This window comes from Electrophorus electricus, chromosome 3, assembly GCF_013358815.1.
Source record: "Electrophorus electricus isolate fEleEle1 chromosome 3, fEleEle1.pri, whole genome shotgun sequence".
Classification (NCBI taxonomy): domain Eukaryota; kingdom Metazoa; phylum Chordata; class Actinopteri; order Gymnotiformes; family Gymnotidae; genus Electrophorus; species Electrophorus electricus.
The window spans coordinates 11,011,412-11,032,728 of record NC_049537.1 but is presented as its reverse complement, the minus strand read 5'-3'; the positions used below and the strand labels follow the sequence as shown (position 1 = coordinate 11,032,728).

The following is a 21,317-nucleotide window of genomic DNA, read 5'->3' as shown; positions in this document are numbered from 1 at the left end:
GAAGTGCAAGCTGGAGACTGCTTTATTGGGAGCCCTACCACGGTCTGGATATAACGCCATGACCCTGCTGCACAGGAACACTATGAACAAAGAATTCTGAAATGAGAAAATAAGGAGAAAGCCAGGTATTCATGATAACAGAGAGGTTTCACTTGAGCTGGAATAACCTTGAGTGAACAAAACAATGAGAGAACACCACCCACCCATACAGACAGGAAAATATGAAGGTTAAATACCCAGGTTAACAAGGGGTAAACAAGACACAGGTAAGCATGATCAGGAATGAGCAATATGAATTTTAAAGAGATGTGAAGAAAACCAAAACAAAAAAAGTAGAAGTAGTAATAGTTTCAGTTAAAAGTTTTACCTTATAGGAAAACCTATTCATGATCTCTGTGGAGACACTGACAAGTTTCTGTTGTTGATGAAGAGCTGGAGGATGGCAGTCACAAACCTCAAACCTACAGCATGTTTCTAATAAATGTTTCAAACAAGGTAGCTGGTAAGTGTGTACTGAAAAAAATCTTGATTTTAAGTGGTAGCTGCTCTTGTCTCTCACAATCTGCAAAGGCAGATTCAGCTATCTCATAGATATAGGCACTTTTCCCAGAAATTTCCATGTGATTTACCTGGTACATTTTTTCCCTCTTAGCTGATTGTGCATTCTCTCATCTCTAAGCAGCTATACTGACAGCACTGCCCCTCTAATTGTGTGGTGTTGTCTTGAAAGCATGTGTCAGTGTAGCACAGGAAGACAGAGCAGAACAAGCAGAAATCATGTAGGGTAACGCTCCCTCTTGGCTTTCAGGACCTCTGCCAGTTTGAAATGGAGACCATTGTCATGTCTGTTCATTGTTGGAGAGGATTTTATGAATATTTCATTCCTCGTGTCTCTTTCTGCCTTGCCGCCATCCGGCCTGCATACAGATGTGTCCGGTGTGAGGGGCAGTAAGCTCCATTTTAAAATTGTGGAAAGTTTCATGGATTATTTCCAAATTGTTTGTGATCCCAAGAATGACATTATCATGTCTGTTTTGCCACTGCAAATGTTATCTGTAAAATATAGGCAAATATGTTGTCTTGAAAAACTATCATCAAAAAATTGTCATCTCAATCGTCACAAATACCTAAATTAATCAATAAATGATGCATACATAAGCATATATATAGTCAGATTAGGAAACATTATCACAAGATAAACAACTGTCATGTGTCATGTGACTGCTCATTTTAGTCTAGGAGTCATGTTTCCATGGCATGAGCTACCACTGCTACCACTGCTAAAGTGGTGGCCTATATTGTTTGTCTGCTGTTCCAGCACCCCACTGCTGTACCTGAATCTGCTGCTCACACGCCCTCTGCACCCTTCTTGGAGGTGCAAGCACAGCCCCCACTGTGCAGAAAACTGCTGCCTGACATGCTGGCTCTGTCCCTCCATGCACACTGCTGGCCAGATAATCAAGTGAATCAACAAAGGAAGTGGCTCAGCCAAGACCCCAAGACAACCTCTGCGTCCATATGACTGATCAGGCCTGCAGGGTCCCAGGGACCCACAGGCCTTAAGTCCCAAACACACTATTGGTTCCAGAGCCTCCTGGAGCCTGCTGCCATTCATTATATTGTCTGGTTGCTGGCCTGGGAAGTTTAAACAGCACTGAACACTGAACAGACAAAAAGTAACTATTGAAAGTAACCCCATTTTGTTCTTGTAGCTCTGTATTCTAGATCAGGAGTAACTTAGTGTACTGTAATCATTGTTCTGTTACTTTTCCAAACCTTTATGGCTCAATGTTCAAATCAATATTTTAGTCATAAGATTTAAGTCGTGAAGTTATCTCTCATTTTCACTAATGCCCAGAACAGGAAGAGTTTGAGCAGATAGAAGATGTGCTAGGCAGGAGGAAAAGATGTGCTAGGATTGGCAGGCATGAGGAAATATATCTGATCATGTACCCAGTATAGATGTAGTTGATGTTTAGATGTATCTCCATGATAAAGCTAACATCCTACACATCAAAGTTTAATCCACATGCAGCAGTCCACTTGTTTCTTGACTCACGGGACACTTCTGTAGGCTGGAATGTGTAGGAAGGGAGGTCTGATCAGCAGTCTTTCCTCCTGGCAGTCACTCTGCCAACCTTCTGTCCACTTGAACACAAGCCATTCCTGCTCTTAGTGGTAATAGTGCAGAAGAGAGCTTCTCTGCAGGTATTTGACCTCACTGGAAAACGCCTGCCACAAATCCACCCTAGAGACTTGGACCTGATGGTGGCTTTGCAAGTGGGAAAAATCTGTTGTTGTTGTTTTGTTTTGTTTTTTTAGGGGGGGGGGGGGGGGCAGGGGTTGTTCCTCTCCAAAATCCTTAGGCTATACTAGCTGGCCTAATGCATCTTGTAGTATGAATTTTACATGGGGCTTCAGTTTGACTGGTCAGCTAATCCTCTTGTCTAATGCAATCAGTATGGAAGTGTTGTGGGTAGAACAGTGCCCAAAAATCATGAATTAATAATTCAACAAGAGTTTCCCCAGCGAGGACTACATAAATATGGGTTCTAGTGACAAAGCGCTTGATAAGGGACCTAAATTACCATTTGAAGACAGGCCTCCAGGCAGCAAAATAACAAATCATGGGTCTCTGTCATTGAAACAGATGTTGAAAATGCAAATGGAATTGTTGGGCTGTTTTTATTTGTTATTGGGAGACGCCATGCTCTCACTCCCATGCGCTGAGTTATTCCTTTATGAAGAGTTGAGCGAGGACACTGGTGAGGAAAGGTTTCCATGACATACATTTGATGGCCTGAACAAATAAAGCCACACCTCCGCTTCTCATGTCTTCATGTCTCTTCCAATGAAATGTTGTTTGTAATTTATGTGTTTGTCTCATATAAGTTAACTAATGTTGTCTGCATCAAGAATGCTAACATATCTGCTGAGTTCATTGCAGCACACAGAGATATGTTTGACCTTCATGGAAGACAATATCTGACATTATGAGCTTCTCCTTTTCACTCCATTGTTGCCATGGTGGCATTTCTGACACAACCCAAGACATAAGTCTATAAGCTGAATGCTGCCTCATAGAAATGCACATAATGCACATAAGACTACCTGCTATAACAGTACATGTACTGTATGCCTTAATTTCACATTTGTCTAGAAATGTACTGTATGCCTTAATTTCACATTTGTCTAGAAATTTTGTGCATTAGTGCTCGTGGATGTAATGTGAGTCAAACAGAGACAGCAATCATGCACCTCCCTGAATAGCAATGTGTGGTTCATTTACATCGGTGTTCTGCTCTTGTCTCTTACCTCATACCTTGACAAGCGCAGCAGTGTTGACTCCTACACCTGCATCCCTCTTTGATGGCCTGCCACATCCTTATTCATGTGAATGGAAAAGCAAAGCCACTTTGCATGGAAACATCACTGAGTCAATTTTGCTTATCCATCCATGCAGAAAATAGAGGTATGATAAGAAACATGTGCACTTACCAAAATGTGTGTTGTGTCTACTTTATGATAATGTGCGCCACTGTGCAAGCAGTATGTAGCAGTGACATTGCCCAAAACCTGAAGGAAATCACATTACCACCCTGGCAATACCATCCTAATGGGTTAGGCTTAACATGCTGGCTATTGATATATCATTATGCTAAACATACTGCAAATATGCTTTGTAAATATATCTCTGCAGAGAAAACAGATGCAAAGTTACACACACTATTACAAACTAGAAACTATAATTAACTAGAATTACATCTAGCATACATCAGTAACAATAGATGCTCTGTTATGTTGAGCTAAGTTCTGACCTAAGGTTTAGGTTTTCCATAGCATTCATTAAACAGCAGTTTCCTATCAGCTGTTTATTTCTGTGTTTAAACATAGTGTTTTAGATCTTAGTGTCTTAGTCTTGGTGGGGTTTTTTTTTAAATAATGTTTTCTTTTACTTTATGAATTAACCTTCTTAGTATGTAGGAGGTTGTCTGACATTTAGGCTGATGGTTGAGCACTGTATGGAGTCCAAATGAAAGCAGAAATGCATTTCTTAAATGAGATCTCATGGGTATTGTTGCCCTAACCCCAGGGTGAATACTTATCCCTCTAACAGAGCCACAATTTGAGGCCAGTGGAGAGGAGAGTGGGGGCCAAAACAAGTTGGTAATTGATGTGGTGAGGTAGAAGTAGATTAGAATATATGAATAAATGAATAACTGGGCTGGAGTTGGTGGTAATATTGTGGTTATTGTAGGCTGGTTGGTGAATGCTAACCATAGAAACTTTCAGTGTAGAAATTCAAGTAACAATAATTGAATGATTCATTAATTTGTATTTTCCTTTCTTGAATTATCTTATGTATCTCAAGTGCAAGAATTTCCTATATCTTCTGAATTTTGACATACTAAGCTTTTTAAATAGGATTTGTTTTAATTTTGCCTTGTTAAATATTTATATCGTTTGTGGTTTTACAACATTTCTGATGGGTTAAATGAAAACAAACATATAATTTAGGCAGTGACAATACATTATTGTTGAAAGTTGATAAATGTTTTGTAATATGTGCAGATGCTAAGAATGGCTTGTATGAATTTAGGATATGAGGATCAGGATAATTTGGTTTATAATGGCAAATATATAGTTAGTTAAAATCACTGATTAATGACATTGTATAAATAAATAAGACCTGACAAATCATTTGTTAAATAATTTTCCAGAGCTAATTATTCTATAGTGTCCACTAGGTTGTACTAATGTCTTAGTAGAAGGCTCCAGGGGCCTGGTTGCCCTACTATGTTTAGTTTGTAGAAGTGATTTCTAAGTCATAAAGTCATAAAGGCCCTTGTACAGATTGGTGTGTTCCCTGCCTGGATATGCCTTATATGAGTAATTTAATTGCTGAGCATTTTATGAGCTAAATCAAGTGTGCTACAGCCTTTGGGACATTATAGGAGGATACAGCTATCTACAGCTATACAGCTTACATCTCTTTTTCAATTGTCATTTCCTCTCAAAGTATGAAGCAAAAAATAGAAACCAACACCAGGGCTTGACAGGTTTTTCATTTGAACTGGCCTATTATCAGAGCTGCAGCTAACTTGTACCAGAATGTGATCAAGAGCACTTTTGGAATAATCCAGTTTGACATTTATAACAGCAGAAAAAAATGCATGGATAATAGATATATATTATATTGTCATACAAAGAAAATGTTGCTCGATTAAATAGCCATGTATGAATCGATGTCTAGGAAGAATGTGTTTGACAGCATTTTACTCCTATAGTATTCCACTGGGACTGGCAGAAAGGCTTCAGCCTGAACATGAGATACCTGTTAAGCAGCAGACCCAGATCAGAAGAGGGAGGGTACAAAAGCACCTGCTTGAGTACCCTTGTTTGAAAAAAGGATTTTCAAAATTATTTATACTTTTAACATGAGCATGCCATTAATTAATTAATTTATATTCAATCACGTGATATATGTACTTATGTAAGCAGATAGTTAGATCCTCATTCTCGAATGTATAGGCATGTAAAATGGAAAAAAATCCAAAACTACCAACCATAAATAGCCTTATAAACTCTCTTTCTCCTGCTCAGTAATGAGGAGATGCAGGTTTTTGAATGCCTCCTATTATCCCACATCTTTCTGATCCTTAAGAGGGGGCCAGAAATCATGAAGGAAAAAAAATAGAACCCCAGGGATATGATGTTATTAAAAATCAAGCTGCTTTTTATAGGCATAATAAGCAAATTACATTATTTCCAACCCAAACAGAGAATTGGCAATACAGACTAAAACAATATATGATAGCAAAGCCCTTAAAAAACTACAATAGTTACAAACTATTAATTCTTGCTGATTCAGCCAGTGCATACACACAGAATTTCATTGTGTATCAGGCAAAGATATCTATGGTAACAGCCAACGGACTTCCTCATGATTCAGTCATAACATTGCTAGATCGTTCACTAGAGATACAAGGTTTACATGAACCAGCCCTAACCCAGATCTTTTCTTTCTAACCTTACAGCATGAATATACTCTTCTATGCAGCAACATGCACTAACTGGCATGCTACATGTTTACAAAGGCAATGAAATAAAGAAAAGAGTGAAAATTTGTTCAGTTAAAGAGACTGATTAATCAACAGCTGCGTTCACTTAGCAACTTGAACAGATTTCTTTCCACTGCTGGAACAAAACTGCTGAATTGTTAAAGTTAACATACATTAACACAGTTTTCTCTGGTTTTAATGAAATGTCTTTGGTCAAAATTCCACCAGGTTCAAGCATTACAGATCCCTTCTCACCCTGACTAAACAGAGCTGCTCATAATGGCAAATTTGATTGAGTGTTCCTTTAAATGATAACAAGCCAGTGGTCACAACCCCCTTCCTCATTGGCTTTGCCACAAGTGGGGCTTCACACTACAATCTCAGGTGTTAAGCATAAACTCTGGGAGAAACATGGCAGCTGGATAAAATTTGGCATTGCAACCATAAATGTTTGAACGAAAGTCAGACCATGAGTGTGCGCTGAGGTCAGCTCTTTGCTCACTATTGCAGAGACACACACCAACATATATACACACTGCAAAGTGTGCCTGTTTGCTAAATTACATATGGACATAAAGAACATTTTCTTCTAATGCAACAAGCTAACATTACTAACCACCTTAGTAGAACACCACGTAACTTTGTAACTTTTACTCTGTTATTCATGGGTTGATAAGATGAAGTTCATCTTACAGACATTGAACTAACAAATTGAGCCCTTGCAGCAAAAAAAAACTATGCATGTCCATTTACTGTTTTTCAGCATTCTACAAAATAAAAAAATAATATAAGGTATTATTGCAAGTTTTATTTTTAAATGCCTACATGAATGTAGAAAGGTAAGTCTAAATAAAGCATATATAACATTTTAATATAACTTTTTAAAAGCTTGTAAAAGTTGTACAATATTAAAAACTAAAATAACTGATTACATAAAAGGGGGAAATGGCTGATATGTGTTTTTTCATTGAAAGGGCTTAATTAGTAGCATTAACAATATTGTGGATCCTACAGCAAGAAAAGCCGATAATCTTCTACAAAATTACATATTATAATAATTTTTTTTTAAATGCTTACACTTCACTTGTTTGGGGTTTTGCCACAGACAGCTGGTATTGATCCCTCTTTTAGTAAAGTTCTGTTCCCAGTCTTGTGTTGTACTTACTCGGGTTGGAAAAGTAGTCAGACAAGTAGTGGTTAGCACAGACATATAGGTTTTTGTCAAACTAGATGAGACAATACAACAATATTCAGTTATTCAAGACTTTTCTTGCTAGACCCAGAAATGTATCTGCTCTTAGATTATGTTACGCTACAAGACCTGTTGCTCATTCCTTATACTCATAATCTGGCCCAACACTGGAAAATTGTCACAAAATAATTGTTTAAATTCAGGATTATTAGTGTCAATCATGTCACAATTAGGATGAGTTCATGTAGTCTGCACCAGGTTTTAGTCCATGGGTCAGCATAACAGGGACTCCTTTAAATTGGTGTGACTCTTATTTATCCTACAGAAACTTTTTAATGTCTACTGGAGATCAGATGTCTTATAATGCTGATCCTACATGTGGAATCCACCATGAATCCATTGTTGGGCACATTTTATTTCATCGTTTGTGCATCTTCTAGGACTTTAATTCAATGTTTTAATATTTCTTGTTTAATATTTCTAGTCAAGGAGCTTTTGCAAGACTTCAGGAAGTCAAAAACAAAGCTGCACACTAAGTCTATGTGTAAAAACACTAGTCTGGTGCTTGTCTCAATTTATTAGCTAAAATATAGGATTAATTTTAAAGTATTGGTCCTTATGTATAAAGCTCTACATTATGGAGCTCCTGATTATATCAGGGAATTGTTATTGTCTGTTCAGGTGTTAGATCTTTGAGGTCTTCAGATCAGAGTTTTGCCTGTTACAAGAGCAAATCTGAAGCAACATGGTTGCATTTGCTGTTCATCCCCCAAACTTTGGAACAGTCTCTGCCTTGATACTGAACTTTCTGATTTAACTGCCATTTTTGAGAAATGGTTAGTTTTATACTTCAACCTTCATGAATGACAATAATAAGCAATAGATCTGTTGTGTTGTTTGTGCTTTTGTGTTTTTTTTGTGTGTGTTTCTCTTCTCTATAGACTTATTTCTAATTATTTATTTATTTATTTATTCATAGTTTCTTTTAACATTTTATTGTACAGAACATTTTAGCTTTGTCTTAGAAAAGTGCTATATAAATAAATTTGGTTTGATTGTAATTCTATAAGTGGAAAGAGAAAATGTGCACCATATAAACAAGCAGTTAAAAAGTAGAGACCCCTGTACAATGCATATAATGCCAGAACAAAACTGCATCAATTGCCTGATATTGGTATAAAAGTTGCTTTCTGTTTGACAAGTTCAAAAAGACACTTGGAGGGATCACTAGTAGTACATACTATTAGACCCTGAAGCAATGCAAAGGAATCTGGATAAAAATGTCTTATACAGTTGTACATTTAATAGCTGCTGTCTACTACTGTCTCTGGGAAGGGGGATCTTGGGCTCCACAGGAAGCTGGCCAGAGAGCCTTAATTTCTCATAGGTAGTCTATGAAGTAACTAAAAATTCTGTATTGTCATAACATTAATTAACATTAAGAATGAGTGTCATAACAATGACTTTAAAATGTATGGACAATAACAATGTCAATACATTAATAAATAGTAATCAAAGAAAAAGTTCAGTCTAAGATTAGAGTTAGAAATAAAGGTCAGCCTTTAAGATAAATCATAGAAGCCTTACAAGAATCTGTAATTGCTTTGGCCATAAAGACTGTGGCCATCAAACAATTTTAACTTATCCTTTAGGAAGATCTTTAGTTGTACAAGAATTATCCTGTGAAGAAAGAATGTGAAAGCCTGCCAGGTTTTTAGAAAACAGTCCCAAAGAATTTATATATCACAAAACAGACAGAATGATAACAGATAGAGAGATAGCAAAGCAACCTATACAGCATACCTTATATAAAACATGGATGCCTATGAGAAAGCTGCCTATGAGGGTTCAAGCATGTAAACTTAACCTTTTGGCTGGTACTGTATAACATGAAGCAGTACAGGGTATAAGGGTTCCAGGATAGCAGACGGCATGTCTAATGTCAGTTTAGGGATTAGCAATTTTTGTATGAACCAGAATTTGTATGACTAATGTTTCTTTTTTTACCTGGAACTCCTATGCACTCACCACTCTTTGGGGAGCCTCATACTTGCTGCAATCAAATTCTGTGTAAACCTTAGAAATGGCTGTGGTATTCCTGAAATCTGGTATTTAAAACATCTTACAAAAAGCACATATTGCTGCCCTGTCATCTATTCGTGGTAGTATTCTTTGGAAAGGATCAACAGATCATCAAAACAACATGGTTCCCAGGGAACTAGGGTTAAAAAATAGCCTGTTTTCCTTCAGTTGTGGGTGAACATTAAACCGTAACTGTACAAAAATTAACACATTGTGCAATTTTTGGCAGTAACATAGACAGATGTAGTGATTTACATACTAAACCATGTAAAATATTAAGGAATTTTCAATCATTATTGAAAAAATCTTTTGATATCTGTGCAAGAAATTTGTATGTTCACTCTTATTGCAGTTAGTACTAACAAGAATGGCCAGGACTAAAGACAAAAAGCTTGCTGCACTGTGACATACTGGACAGTAGGTAACAGACCAAATGTTTGGGGAGAACGTGAAGAAAAAGCAAGAGAAAGAAAACTGAACATAAAGGTATCTCTCAAGATTATTATATGTCTATGTAATAAACCAGAAATTATTGTATGACTAAAAAAACACTTCTGAAATTGAGTTCAGTGCTAGCAATAACTGTAAAAGTAATGACATACAGTATACTTCTGTGCGTACCAAGTATATGTTGTGTTCACTTAAAAAGCTCTCAGAAACTTGGGGCAAAAAGTATACAAGCTTTAAAAGTATACAAACAGCTATGAAAACAAGTCCTCATGTTGCTATCCAGATGTTTTAAAATGCTGCATATGAATTTAAGTAAAAAGGACACCTAATGTCGAATTCAAAGTTATTTTTGATTTCTCAAAAACTTTCTCAAAAACCCCCCCCCCACTAATAATGTAGTAGTCCTTCTTGGTCATAATGAAGCCACTGAATGGTCAAATGTCTCAGTAAAATCATTTATGGCCATGTAAGCCAACATCTGTGAAAAAGCAGTGTTTTCTTGTTTTAGATACCTGTTATCAAGTCAGTTGTAGGTTAGTTAGTTCTTATAATGAGCTGCTACAACAAGTTATTGTTATGCATGTATAAGCTAGAGAACTATGCATCTAGGGTGCTTATCAGATGAATAAGTGTAGCAAGGACAAATAGGATAACACAATTACTATTTTTGGATAAAAATAGGCTCATTACAGCAAAGTCACAAGCACACAAATTGGCACAGTTTGTGCAATTTGACATATTTGTTTTTTGGAGGCCTGCCTAGTAGCTACTTGTTTTATAAGTTAATTTTCATCTAATAGTGTTTTTTTTTTTTAAAAAAAACAAACAAAAAAAACCAAACTTTTTTATCTTATGACATTTCTCATTCCATGTAGAAAACCAGCTTCCTTTCTGTGTGGATACTGTAGTATGTTGAGAAGCCATGGCTCCTGCTGTCGGATGTCCTGTGGGTTACAATCCTCCAGAGGGGGGCTGGGGTTGGGCTGTGGTGATGGGGGCCTTCATCTCTATTGGTTTCTCCTACGCCTTCCCAAAGTCCATCACAGTGTTCTACAGAGATATTGAGGTGATCTTCAATGCCAGTACAAGTCGAGTCTCCTGGATCTCCTCTCTCAATGCTTCATTCATATATGCAGGAGGTAAAACAAGAGCTCGCTTTAGTTTCATATTTGAACTTCATAAAATTATATGGGGTCTGTCAGCAATTATAATGTGAATCCCAAACCTTATTTTGGAAGATTTAAATTAGTTATCATTTCAATTAGTTCTCCAGTTGCTGAGTGCTCAGTGAAAATGCAAAATAATCGAACAAATTAGTCATTCATGAAGAATTTTGAATAACAATTCAAAGTATTCAGACTTTTAAATTAAATTTTGTAACACAACTAAGATAGCAAGTGTGCAGTAATGTTATTTGCAGATTCAGGGAAGTCTTTCCTGCTAATCTGAGACAAGATTTGTATCTTACATTTAATCATGAGGGTTTAGAAGAGTTGGAGAGACTAGTTATAAAGCAGTGTGGAGGCTGTTTCTACCCAGAGCCAGTAACAATTTGCTGCTTTTGCAAGAGTTAATTTCTCTTTGCCATTATATACCAGTGTGACCACACTTTTAGTGTGACTGTAAAGTAAAGCTCTTTAAGCATCTGAAACAAGTCTTATAAGCCCCCATGTGTTCTTATGTGATTTCACTTCCCAGGACATGCATGACTTTTTAAAAAATCTGTTCAGCAGATTTTCACTCACTTTAATCTTACAGCATGTATATGTTGGATGTTATTTCCTCTAGGACAAGGCTTTATGGGACAAAGCCTTTTGGACAAAGCCTTTGGGACAAAGCTTTAGTCTTTATGTCTTGGTCCACTGATAAGAGCATTGAGGTCCTGGCATGGACTGAATGAAAAGAAAATTAAATATAGAATGGTCCATATTCATTTATATGCTGAGTCATTCTCTAAAATACTAAAACTAGCTATCTAGAACTGAACATCTTGCTTAGTTCATGATATGATTCCTATCCAGGAACTGTGTAACATTGTCTTCTGGCAAAATTGGACAAAAAAAAATCGCCATCTACAGATATTTTTACTTGTGCTGTTCTGATTCTAACAGTAATCAGTGACGAACAGAAAACATGACTTAGTGATCTCAGTGGCCTGGTTGCTGATCTCTCATTTTGTCCTGCTTGATAAGTTCAGACATAATGAATTCTGCAGTGAATTCTAGATTCAAAATAATTTACTGTGTAAGAGAGTGCTATGTAAGGGAACTCTACCTCATCATGTCTGAATGATTATTCAATTTACTAAAACCCCATTCACCTTCGCAAATTTCCATTACAATTTCAGTCAGTTTGTCCTATATATTTTGCCCCAGTGATATATAGTGCCCTTGAAATTAAGGCTACTTCTGGCCAGCATCCTCTGGAGGCCCAGGTCCCCCTTCCCAGAGGCAGCAGTTCAGGTTTTGGGTGAGCTAATAAACATACCACCGTAGGGGTGCAGTTAATGGACCTAATGGTCTCTTGAAGGTGGCCTGGAAATTTTAGAGATAGTATCCTATAACTGAATATAACTTAATGCATGTCACTGTCTTCTTGCACAGCTTGGTATATACACCTTGCAGTTTTCTTACTATTCATAGGTCCAATCAGCAGTATCCTGGTGAATATGTATGGTTGTCGTCCCATAATGATAGCAGGGGGCTGCCTCTCGGGAGCTGGACTCATTGCTGCTTCCTTCTGTAACACAGTGGAGGGCTTGTATTTCTGTGTGGGTGTTGTAGGAGGTGAGTTTAGTGAATGTGTACCTGGTGAGTCGATTATTCTACAAATGAAAAAAATGCATTTTAGTGTTTTTTTGCAGACTTGTCTAAAAAGTCTTATAATGTGTTCACAGGTCTGGGACTTGCATTCAATCTCAATCCAGCCCTTATAATGATTAGTAAATACTTTTACAAGAGGAGGCCCTTTGCTAATGGAATTGCCATGGCTGGTACCCCAGTCTTTCTGTCCGCTTTAGCCCCCCTGAACAGTTGGCTTTATGATCAGTTTGGCTTGAGAGGTAGTTTCCTTATCCTTGGTGGGCTACTGCTAAACTGCTGTGTAGCTGGATCTCTTATGAGGCCCATTGGGCCAAAGCCCATGCCTACTGTGAAAGAGTCCAACACTCCTGGTGAGAAGAAGACTATGATGGAAGTTATCAACAGTTTCATTGATCTGTCTCTCTTCAAACACCGCGGATTCCTCCTGTACCTCACAGGCAATGTGGTAATGTTCTGTGGCCTTTTCACTCCCCTTGTATTCCTCAGTAATTATGCAAAGACTAGGGATATTTCAAATGAGAAGGCTGCATCTCTGCTCTCAGTATTGGCCATAGTAGACATGGTGGCACGACCCTCTATGGGAACAGTGGCCAACACCAAATGGGTGCGACCCAGAGTGCAACACTTCTTTGCAACCTCTGTTCTGTTTAATGGTGTATGCCACCTGCTTGCACCCCTGTCTGTGGACTATGTGGGGTTTGTGTTCTATGCGATCTTCTTTGGCTTTGCATTTGGTTGGCTAAGTTCTGTGCTGTTTGAGACCCTGATGGATCTGGTGGGAGCCCAGAGCTTCTCCAGTGCAGTGGGGCTGGTGACTATTTTGGAATGTGTGCCGGTGTTACTTGCCCCACCGGTGCTGGGTAAGTCTATCGCTCCTTGGTCATCAGTGCTATAATTTGCCTAATGTCATTAACTTACTTTGTGCTAATTTCAGAAAGCTATGACATACTGATGCTAATGCTAGAGTTAACACTCATCTGTGCACCAAAATAATTAAGGGGGTTGATATTTGTCCTGTTGTAGTGCTGGACCTAGATTTGGCCACTTATTAATAATTATTTGGAAACTGCAATTACATAAAATAAATATTTGGTTTCATTATCACTTACAGGTTTTACTGGGTCTGTTTTAGTCAATGGTGTATGCAGCATAATGCTTTTATTGTATTTGGGTTCACAGGAAAATTTAATGACATCTACCATGACTACAAGTACACTTACATAAGCTGTGGAATAATCCTTTTGGTCTCGAGCTTGTTCCTCTTTGTTGGCATGGGCATCAACTACAGGATGCTGGATAAGGAAGCAAAGGAGGAAGCTAAAAGAGCCCAGCTGGAAGGAAATGAGGATGAATCCATGGACACCGCAGCCAAGGAGACTGGCAGTGAGGAGGCAGTGGCAATGCAAACAGCCAATAATTCCAAAGCTGCAGGAGATACTGTGTGCACTGAGTGATCTAGCCTATGTGTCACATGCACAGAAAAGCACGCAGTGAAAATAGTCTGTTATATACCTAACAAACTCTTACTGCTTCTAGGACAGGTCTATGTGTAAAAGAGCATACAAATAATGAGCCATATCATAATATTTTAAGAGACAGGCTACATATTTTTAATAGAGTTACTACCACAATATTACTAATAATTAGTGTAATGTAGTCTAAAATTAAAGTGTTAAACCTTTTATTATATTTATTGATATGGCATACCTAGCAAGTCAATGCATAGTTAAATTAGGGTTAAAATGCAAGAAATAACTGAATATGTGTTGTCCTATTTGCTTCAGTACATATATTAGTGTGTTTTTATAGTTTGTCCACAAGCCTTGTTATAAATAAATAAAATAACTATCAAAGAATTGCTACATTGCAAACTACAGCATGGCTCACTAACACAAAATCAGCTTCTCTGAATGATTTTTAAGCCATTTACCTATGTACCCACAGAAAAAGAAAAGAAAAAAATAAAATAAAATAAAAACCACAGCGTAAAGGCTGTTACCTAAGGAAAATTACAACACTTGCTTATTTAAAAGATGAAAATCATGAGGTTTATTTTGAAAGAACTTATTAATGACCTGCACTGACATCTAGGGTTTATAAACACAATAGCAATATGTACTAGTAATACCGAATACAAACTAGAAATTGTAATTCTTTATTTCCTGTGCTGCTCTGCTGTAAACGTAAAGCCCAGATTGTTTACCATTATAGCCCAAATAAATTCTGCAAAGAAGATTAAACAAAAGATCCGTGTCTATGTATACATTTAAGTCTTTCTCTCAAATGGTCCCTTGCATGTGCAGCTGTTTGGTTTTAGGAGGCTTATTGTCATTGGGAAGACAGACAAAATATCCAGTAGCTGTCTCTCTTGCCACTTTCACAGTTAGGAGTTGAAGAGAAGACTTAAGTCCTGTTCAAAACAGACTGAAATATGGTTTGCCAGACATATGTAGTAAAACGTATAACTTTATGAATTATTAAAAAGGGGCACCACCATAAAATATATAGAAAATAAGTCAACTAGTATTTGTGAAGTACCGAATGTTTATTAACGTTATATCAGCCTCACTCCTAAATGAGTTCACATCTTATGCAGTGACCGAATACCATTCATTCAAATATATTTGACAGGATGAATAACTTGGTGAATAATTGCGAAGTTTAACAGGTGCTATAGACTACTATGGCGGACTTGGCTCATACGTACAGAATACCTACCGAGTGACAACTTAAGGAGAAAAGAAAGGGGCTGAGGAGATAAAGAAATAAATCAAACAAAAATAAACAAACAACAAAGGAGAGAACTGGGATCAGAGGATAGAACTTTTGCACAAGCCAGAGAACTGTTTAGCTATGGTTTAGCTAACGGACCTAGCGGTTAGCGTCACTACCGGAGGGTTGTCCAAAGCGGAGTAGATTCCTATTCCTATTACTATATAGACTAACGAGGTGAAGAAATATTAAACTGGACAGAATTATCTCTAGGATATGCAACTCGCTATAGACACCCCGAGATGGCATACGAATGGAACAAACATAGTTAGCTCTTACGTCTGTTTCCAGGGACAACGGGCAATTTGGCCGGTCCCTCCGCGAAAGGGGGTTATTAAAGTTTAGGTGTGGCCGTGGTCGGCTGGAAATCTGATCCCGAATCTCCGGTGCGGTGCCGACGACCCCAAACCAAAAGTTGTCCCGAATCAGCGAGCCTGAGCTTCACAGAGAGTGTAGAGCTGAGATGGACGGTTCCTTGACTTCGCAGGTGTCAATGCGAGAGCGTATCCTAGACGTGGGCAGCGTCTCAATTGCGTACTACATACTAATACTATAAGGTGTATACTATATACTAGTCCTAATAGTTTGGCAAGTTAGTACACAAAGTACTTTTCCTACCAACAGGAAGTGATGAAGCGTTGCTCTGCCAACATACGCAATTGTAAGCTACAACTTGTTAGCATTAGAGATGTTCTTTGATTTAAAAAAAATGGAAATTAACGATACTTTTAACCTACTGCTTTACGGGGACAAAGACATCCCATAGAAGAGTGCTGCTTTGATTACTAACCTTATGTATGGGTTCCAGTTTTCTTTTTAAAGTTTTTCTGTTAATTAAACCGCAGCCTTTACGACAGTAAACGGTGATAGTTCACATGGAGGGTATACACTGATGTAATATCCTAACAGAATACACATCCTCTGTGGGACTGAGTAGCAAAACATTTAACGAAAACAGTAAAACAGGAATATAAGTCACTTGGGCTCGACAGAGAGCCGTCCAAATTACCAATAGAATCAATTGTCCACAGACATGGCATGTGGCCAGGAATCGGGTTTCCTGACATTTATATATAGCCTATCTGATTATATGTAGCCTACCTGACTTCGATGTCCGAAGCACAAAAACACTGATGCTTGGTTGTATAATAGACATTCATGTTTTAGTTCTGATTTTAAAAGTTCAAAGTAATTCAAAGTAACAGTTACTAGCACAATTAATATTACTATCATTATTAATCATGCCTATAATTAAACTAAAAAACAAATCGAATTATATTGCTCTTACATTTTGTTTTAATCTCACTTAACAAATTTGTCTAAAAGCAGGAGGAGCCTCTCCTTCCCTTCTCTCTTCCCTCTCCCCCCACTCCGTCTCTCATCTCTCCGCCCTTTGTGGCAGGTTATCAGCAGGCGGGTGTCATCAGTTCCTGAGAATGTTTTACATGATTTGTCATTTCTAACTTACCTTTAGTGTATTCCTTTTGTAGTATCACACTCAAACATAACATTATTCTCGACTGACAATTTTAGCTACACTGCATACTCTATACTCAAAAAAAAATAGTATTAGTAAATAGTATGCAATTGGGACGAAGCCATAGTTTTGTAGAAATGTACGATTGGGTAATTAGTATTAATTTCTGTTGGCCAAACAGGATTAATTTAAACTTTACCAATGATGCAAAACAAAAATTCAACTATGTTGACAGTGTAATGGAAAACATGGTTACATGGCGTGGTTACAACACAAATAAACACAGCACACGTGGATCCCCCTGCACGCGGCAGGCAGTACCGCCTAACTTATGGGGGAGGAGCAATCCATGACAGAACCCCCTCCTAAGGGGCGCGGCTCCCGAAACGTCCACCTTTGGGACTGTGAATCCCGGGCTGCCGTGCATACACACACACTGCACGGGTGCCCACCTACTACCAGGCAGGCCAGGAACCGCCAACCGGGGAGACTTCCATAGAAGGTATTCGGGGTATTCCGGTACGCTCCATGTAAAGTGTGGGGGGGGGGGGTGGAGCATTCCCCGAAGACGACCCCTCCCTAGGGGCACGGTTCCCGACGCTTCCCCTTCCGGGATAGTGAACTCCAGGCCACCGTGCGAACGCACAAAGCACGGCACTGTCTGGTCCCCACCCAACAAAAGGCGGGCCAGGAACCTCCTACCTGGGAGACCTCCCTGAACGAGGAAGAAAGGCAGACCTCCTGCCCCTCTCGGGTCCATCCAAGTTCCAAGTTCCAAGTTTGGTTTATTCGTCACATACATAGTCATACACAGTATAACTCGCAGTGAAATGGTTGAGAGTGCTCTGTCCAAACTGAGGAAAAGAAAACATGGGTGCATAGAGAAATATAGATATTCTATATATGTGAAATATATATATGCAAAGAGAAATATATATATTCTATGTATGTACAAAATATATTAACAATATGTACAATATATATATATATTATGATTATATACACAATGTACAATGTATATGGTTGTGTATATATATATATATATATATATATATATATATATATATATATACAGTAACATCAGGCTCTCTTGTCTTTGGATGCAGGTCTGTCTGACTCGATCGCCCCAGACCCCCCCGCCCCCCCAAAAATTTTCTAATGGGTGTTCCTCTCCACCTCCGGAGTTTCCCTGAACACTGGTCACGGTACTCTCCCCAATCTCCTAGGGTCGAGGCTGCAGGTTGGGATGTGCTTATGCTCCTTCCACTAGGAAGTCCATTTCTTGACAGGGAAGAAGGCGTCCTGTGGTGGTTGGTCAATCTGTAACGTTGCTGCTGGCCACAGTACACGTGGATCCCCCTGCACGCGGCAGGCCGTACCACGTAAATTATGGGGGAGGAGCAATCCATGACAACTTGTGGAAGGGGGAAAGATCATCCTCAGGATCACTAATGCATATTCATGCTTCTTTGTCTCATCTCCAGCTTTGGTGGGGTAATTAAAAAGTTAACAAAAATAAGAGAAAAAGGTGATTATAACAATTAGGTAGTGATATCTGGTTATGAGACATGTCTTTTAAACTATAACAGGTGGGGTCAGTTACCCTAATTCACCTCAGCCATTTGGTCCACATATAGTGCAGACGTTCTTATAAACAATAAAGCACACAGTTATATATAAGAAAGCAGTTTCAGTTTCATCAAGAAACATACTACTCAGACACAGAGTTGGTTACTTAGAGAGATAGAGGACCATAGAAGAATGATATAGAGAAAGGTAGAGAGCATGATTATTACACATGTATGTTACTGTACTACTATTAATAATTCAAATAATCTTCCTCTGTCATACTTGAGATGAGGAGGTAGTTACTAAGTAAAACATGTATAAAGGTTAATATGCAAACACTCGAATAATAAGGTTGAGGCATGGATATAATAGTTTAATGAATGAGTGAAATAACAAGACATAAAAAAAGTTAACATCAATTTAGAGAGAGTGGATTTCATAACAGTTCAGTGAGGACACCTTATTAGATTTCACTCAGTATTGACTGTGCTGAGCCTGTTATGTATATAACAATGCATTGTTGGTCATACATGTTTAACAAATCCAGATGGGGGAGTCTGTTATAGTCACTGAGGGGCACTATGGATCCACTGTCAGTGCAATCAGTATGGAATATAAAATCTTGTTATATTAATTAAAAAATCAAAAAGGTTATATACTGTACATGAATCTGGACTTGTTGCAATGCTCGCAAGAAGCCTTTTGAATGGGAGAGGTCAAATTCCAGTAGTCGTTCAAGGATATTATAACGGGGAGAGGTAAGGAGGCAGATGCAAGTGCGGAGAAGAGCTAAATTTATTAGGGGCAAATCCAGAGTTATAGTTAGGCTTGTCCAGGGTCATAGAGCCAATACGTAGAGTACTAGGATACATGATAAACTAAACCAAAGCACACGAAGGCAAACGGGACGCAGGCTACAACAGAGACTAGGAAATAACACACAGAGTAAGGAAAAACAAATGGCTAGATAACACACAGGCTAACAAATGCAGGCTTCGAAAAACAGATGGGCTTTCTAACACATCCAAACAAACAATCAAATATTCAATGAACAGCCATGACACAGGGAACAAGACGGGGTTTAAATACATGAACTTAACAAGACTAGAAACAAGAATCAGGTCAAAGTAATGACGGGTGTGGAAAACCAAACAAGGGGTGGAGAAAAAACTAATGAATGGAACCAAAACACACAAGACAGGGAAACCATGGAACACAGAGGCTGGGAGGGACTAACCGTGACAAATATGTTCTATATAAGTATTTCTTGATCTAGGTATTCCACGTTGTGAAGTCATCCTGAAATTGCAAGTGGGGTACTTTATGGCTTTATGGCTAAGCCCAGGTCTGGGGTCATGTGTCCTGCTGGGTTAATAACCTGCTTTACAGAGTGCTTTGATAACCTGATAAGGGAAGGGAGTGTCCTTTTAGCCAAGCCTAAAGAGTTCTGGTATTTATAAAACAAGGCCTCTCAGAGTTGGTATTATGAGTTTTCCCCAGGGGGGAAGGTTCGGTTGGTCCGTAGCGCAGCGACTGGTATTCCAGAGCATCTTGATAAGGAGACTTTCTGTACGAGATGTTGGGGTTACCTTAGAGTTAATTGCAGGAGGGGGCTGCAGCTCCACTACACGTGCCATCACTACCATTTTTACAGTGTAGTCACACTTTGTACATTCTGAGTTCAGAGAAATGTGAAAGACAGGAACATAAAGATAGTCTAGGTTAAGACACCACAGAGACAGAGAGAGGGGAAAGTTGACAAAGTTGATCATCTATTTTTTAAAATCACTGTGCAGTTCAAGGTTTTGCGGACAGGGGTGAGACACAGACCACCCCTACCCCCCATATTAATGCAAAACTTGTATTCCATACCTTATGAATATAGCTAGTATAGCTAGAGACAAATCAAGCAATTTACTTAAATACCAGTAAACCAATCATTCTATTCTATGGGACCATATAAAATAGAAGATGTAGACTGTAAGGCCACAAACCTTGTCACTATAGCTAAGATTTACAAATCTTGAACACTCAATAGTGTAAAAAAAACACCCCTTAGTGTCCTTTAAATTTATCCTCAACTATTTTAAAACAACTTTTGTTAATAATTGTCTCTGACACCCTATTGAATAATTATCCTCTTAATATGAACACAATTTCCAGGCAGGCCTAGGTAGCATTTGCTTAAATCAGGCTATAAAAGAAACATGATTTCTAGTGGTTATAGACCATTGAATGCAACAGATTACTATCACCAATCATGTACCCAGGCCAAAGCATTTTAATTAGGAGAAATTCCAATATGCAATATGCATATTTATATTTTCCAGTAGCATGGTCACTGTATCTATTGAAATTTCCAAGCACAGACAATGAAACTTGCTGGCATGACTACTTATTAGGAAGACTGTGATACATGTCTGACATAGAGTATAGACCTTGTTTTTGGCATTTATTTGACATGCAGTGGATGCAGATCACTTATAGAGGAGAAATATTTGAAATTTCCTCTAGGTGGCACTTACATCATGGTACAGGGAGAAGGTGCATATTTTCTTATGAACTAACATATTACACATTGTGCAAATACTCCTATAATGGCTTGAAATAGACTTTTTCCACATATAAAATGACATATTACATCCAAGCCATTGCATATAATGCAATGAAATGATGTAGTAGCCCAACTGTTTGGCCTGTTCTTTCACAGTTTATGGTGTATAGCACATCCTGTATCTATGGCTTTCTGCACGTCTCTCCTTTGCTTCTTGTTTACTTTGACCTCTCAAAATGTGAAAGGAAGGGAGGTGTCTAGCTTGAAGAGAATGGAGAATACATGTGTGTGTGTGCATGTGTACATGCTCCCATGAGTGTCCACTAGGACATGTGTG

At 38.3% G+C, this 21,317-nt stretch overlaps 1 protein-coding gene and 1 long non-coding RNA gene across 6 annotated transcripts; one reads left to right on the top strand and one right to left on the bottom strand.

The window, feature by feature from the left end:
* Positions 1–963: 963 nt before the first annotated feature.
* LOC113583074 lies at positions 964–9,318 on the bottom strand. The gene is made up of 4 exons (XR_003411223.2): positions 9,283–9,318; positions 3,499–3,576; positions 3,316–3,384; positions 964–1,053 (listed from the first exon to the last, which is right to left on the bottom strand). It is a non-coding gene; the product is annotated as an uncharacterized LOC113583074 (long non-coding RNA).
* Positions 9,319–9,679: 361 nt separating this feature from the next.
* On the top strand, positions 9,680–14,840 carry LOC113583071 (monocarboxylate transporter 1-like). 5 transcript variants are annotated; one of them, XM_035523911.1, is made up of 5 exons: positions 9,680–9,822; positions 10,662–10,925; positions 12,411–12,572; positions 12,683–13,468; positions 13,897–14,840. In XM_035523911.1, exons 2-5 carry the CDS (start codon positions 10,709–10,711, stop codon positions 14,100–14,102), a joined length of 1,371 nt encoding a protein of 456 aa, XP_035379804.1. In that variant the 5' UTR covers positions 9,680–9,822; positions 10,662–10,708; the 3' UTR covers positions 14,103–14,840. The 5 variants fall into 5 exon arrangements, with proteins under 5 accessions (XP_035379804.1, XP_026874981.2, XP_026874984.2 ...); XM_027019180.2 differs by having other exon boundaries at positions 9,683–9,822; positions 10,695–10,925; positions 13,788–14,840; XM_027019183.2 differs by having other exon boundaries at positions 9,683–9,822; positions 12,483–12,572; positions 13,788–14,840.
* Positions 14,841–21,317: the final 6,477 nt, after the last annotated feature.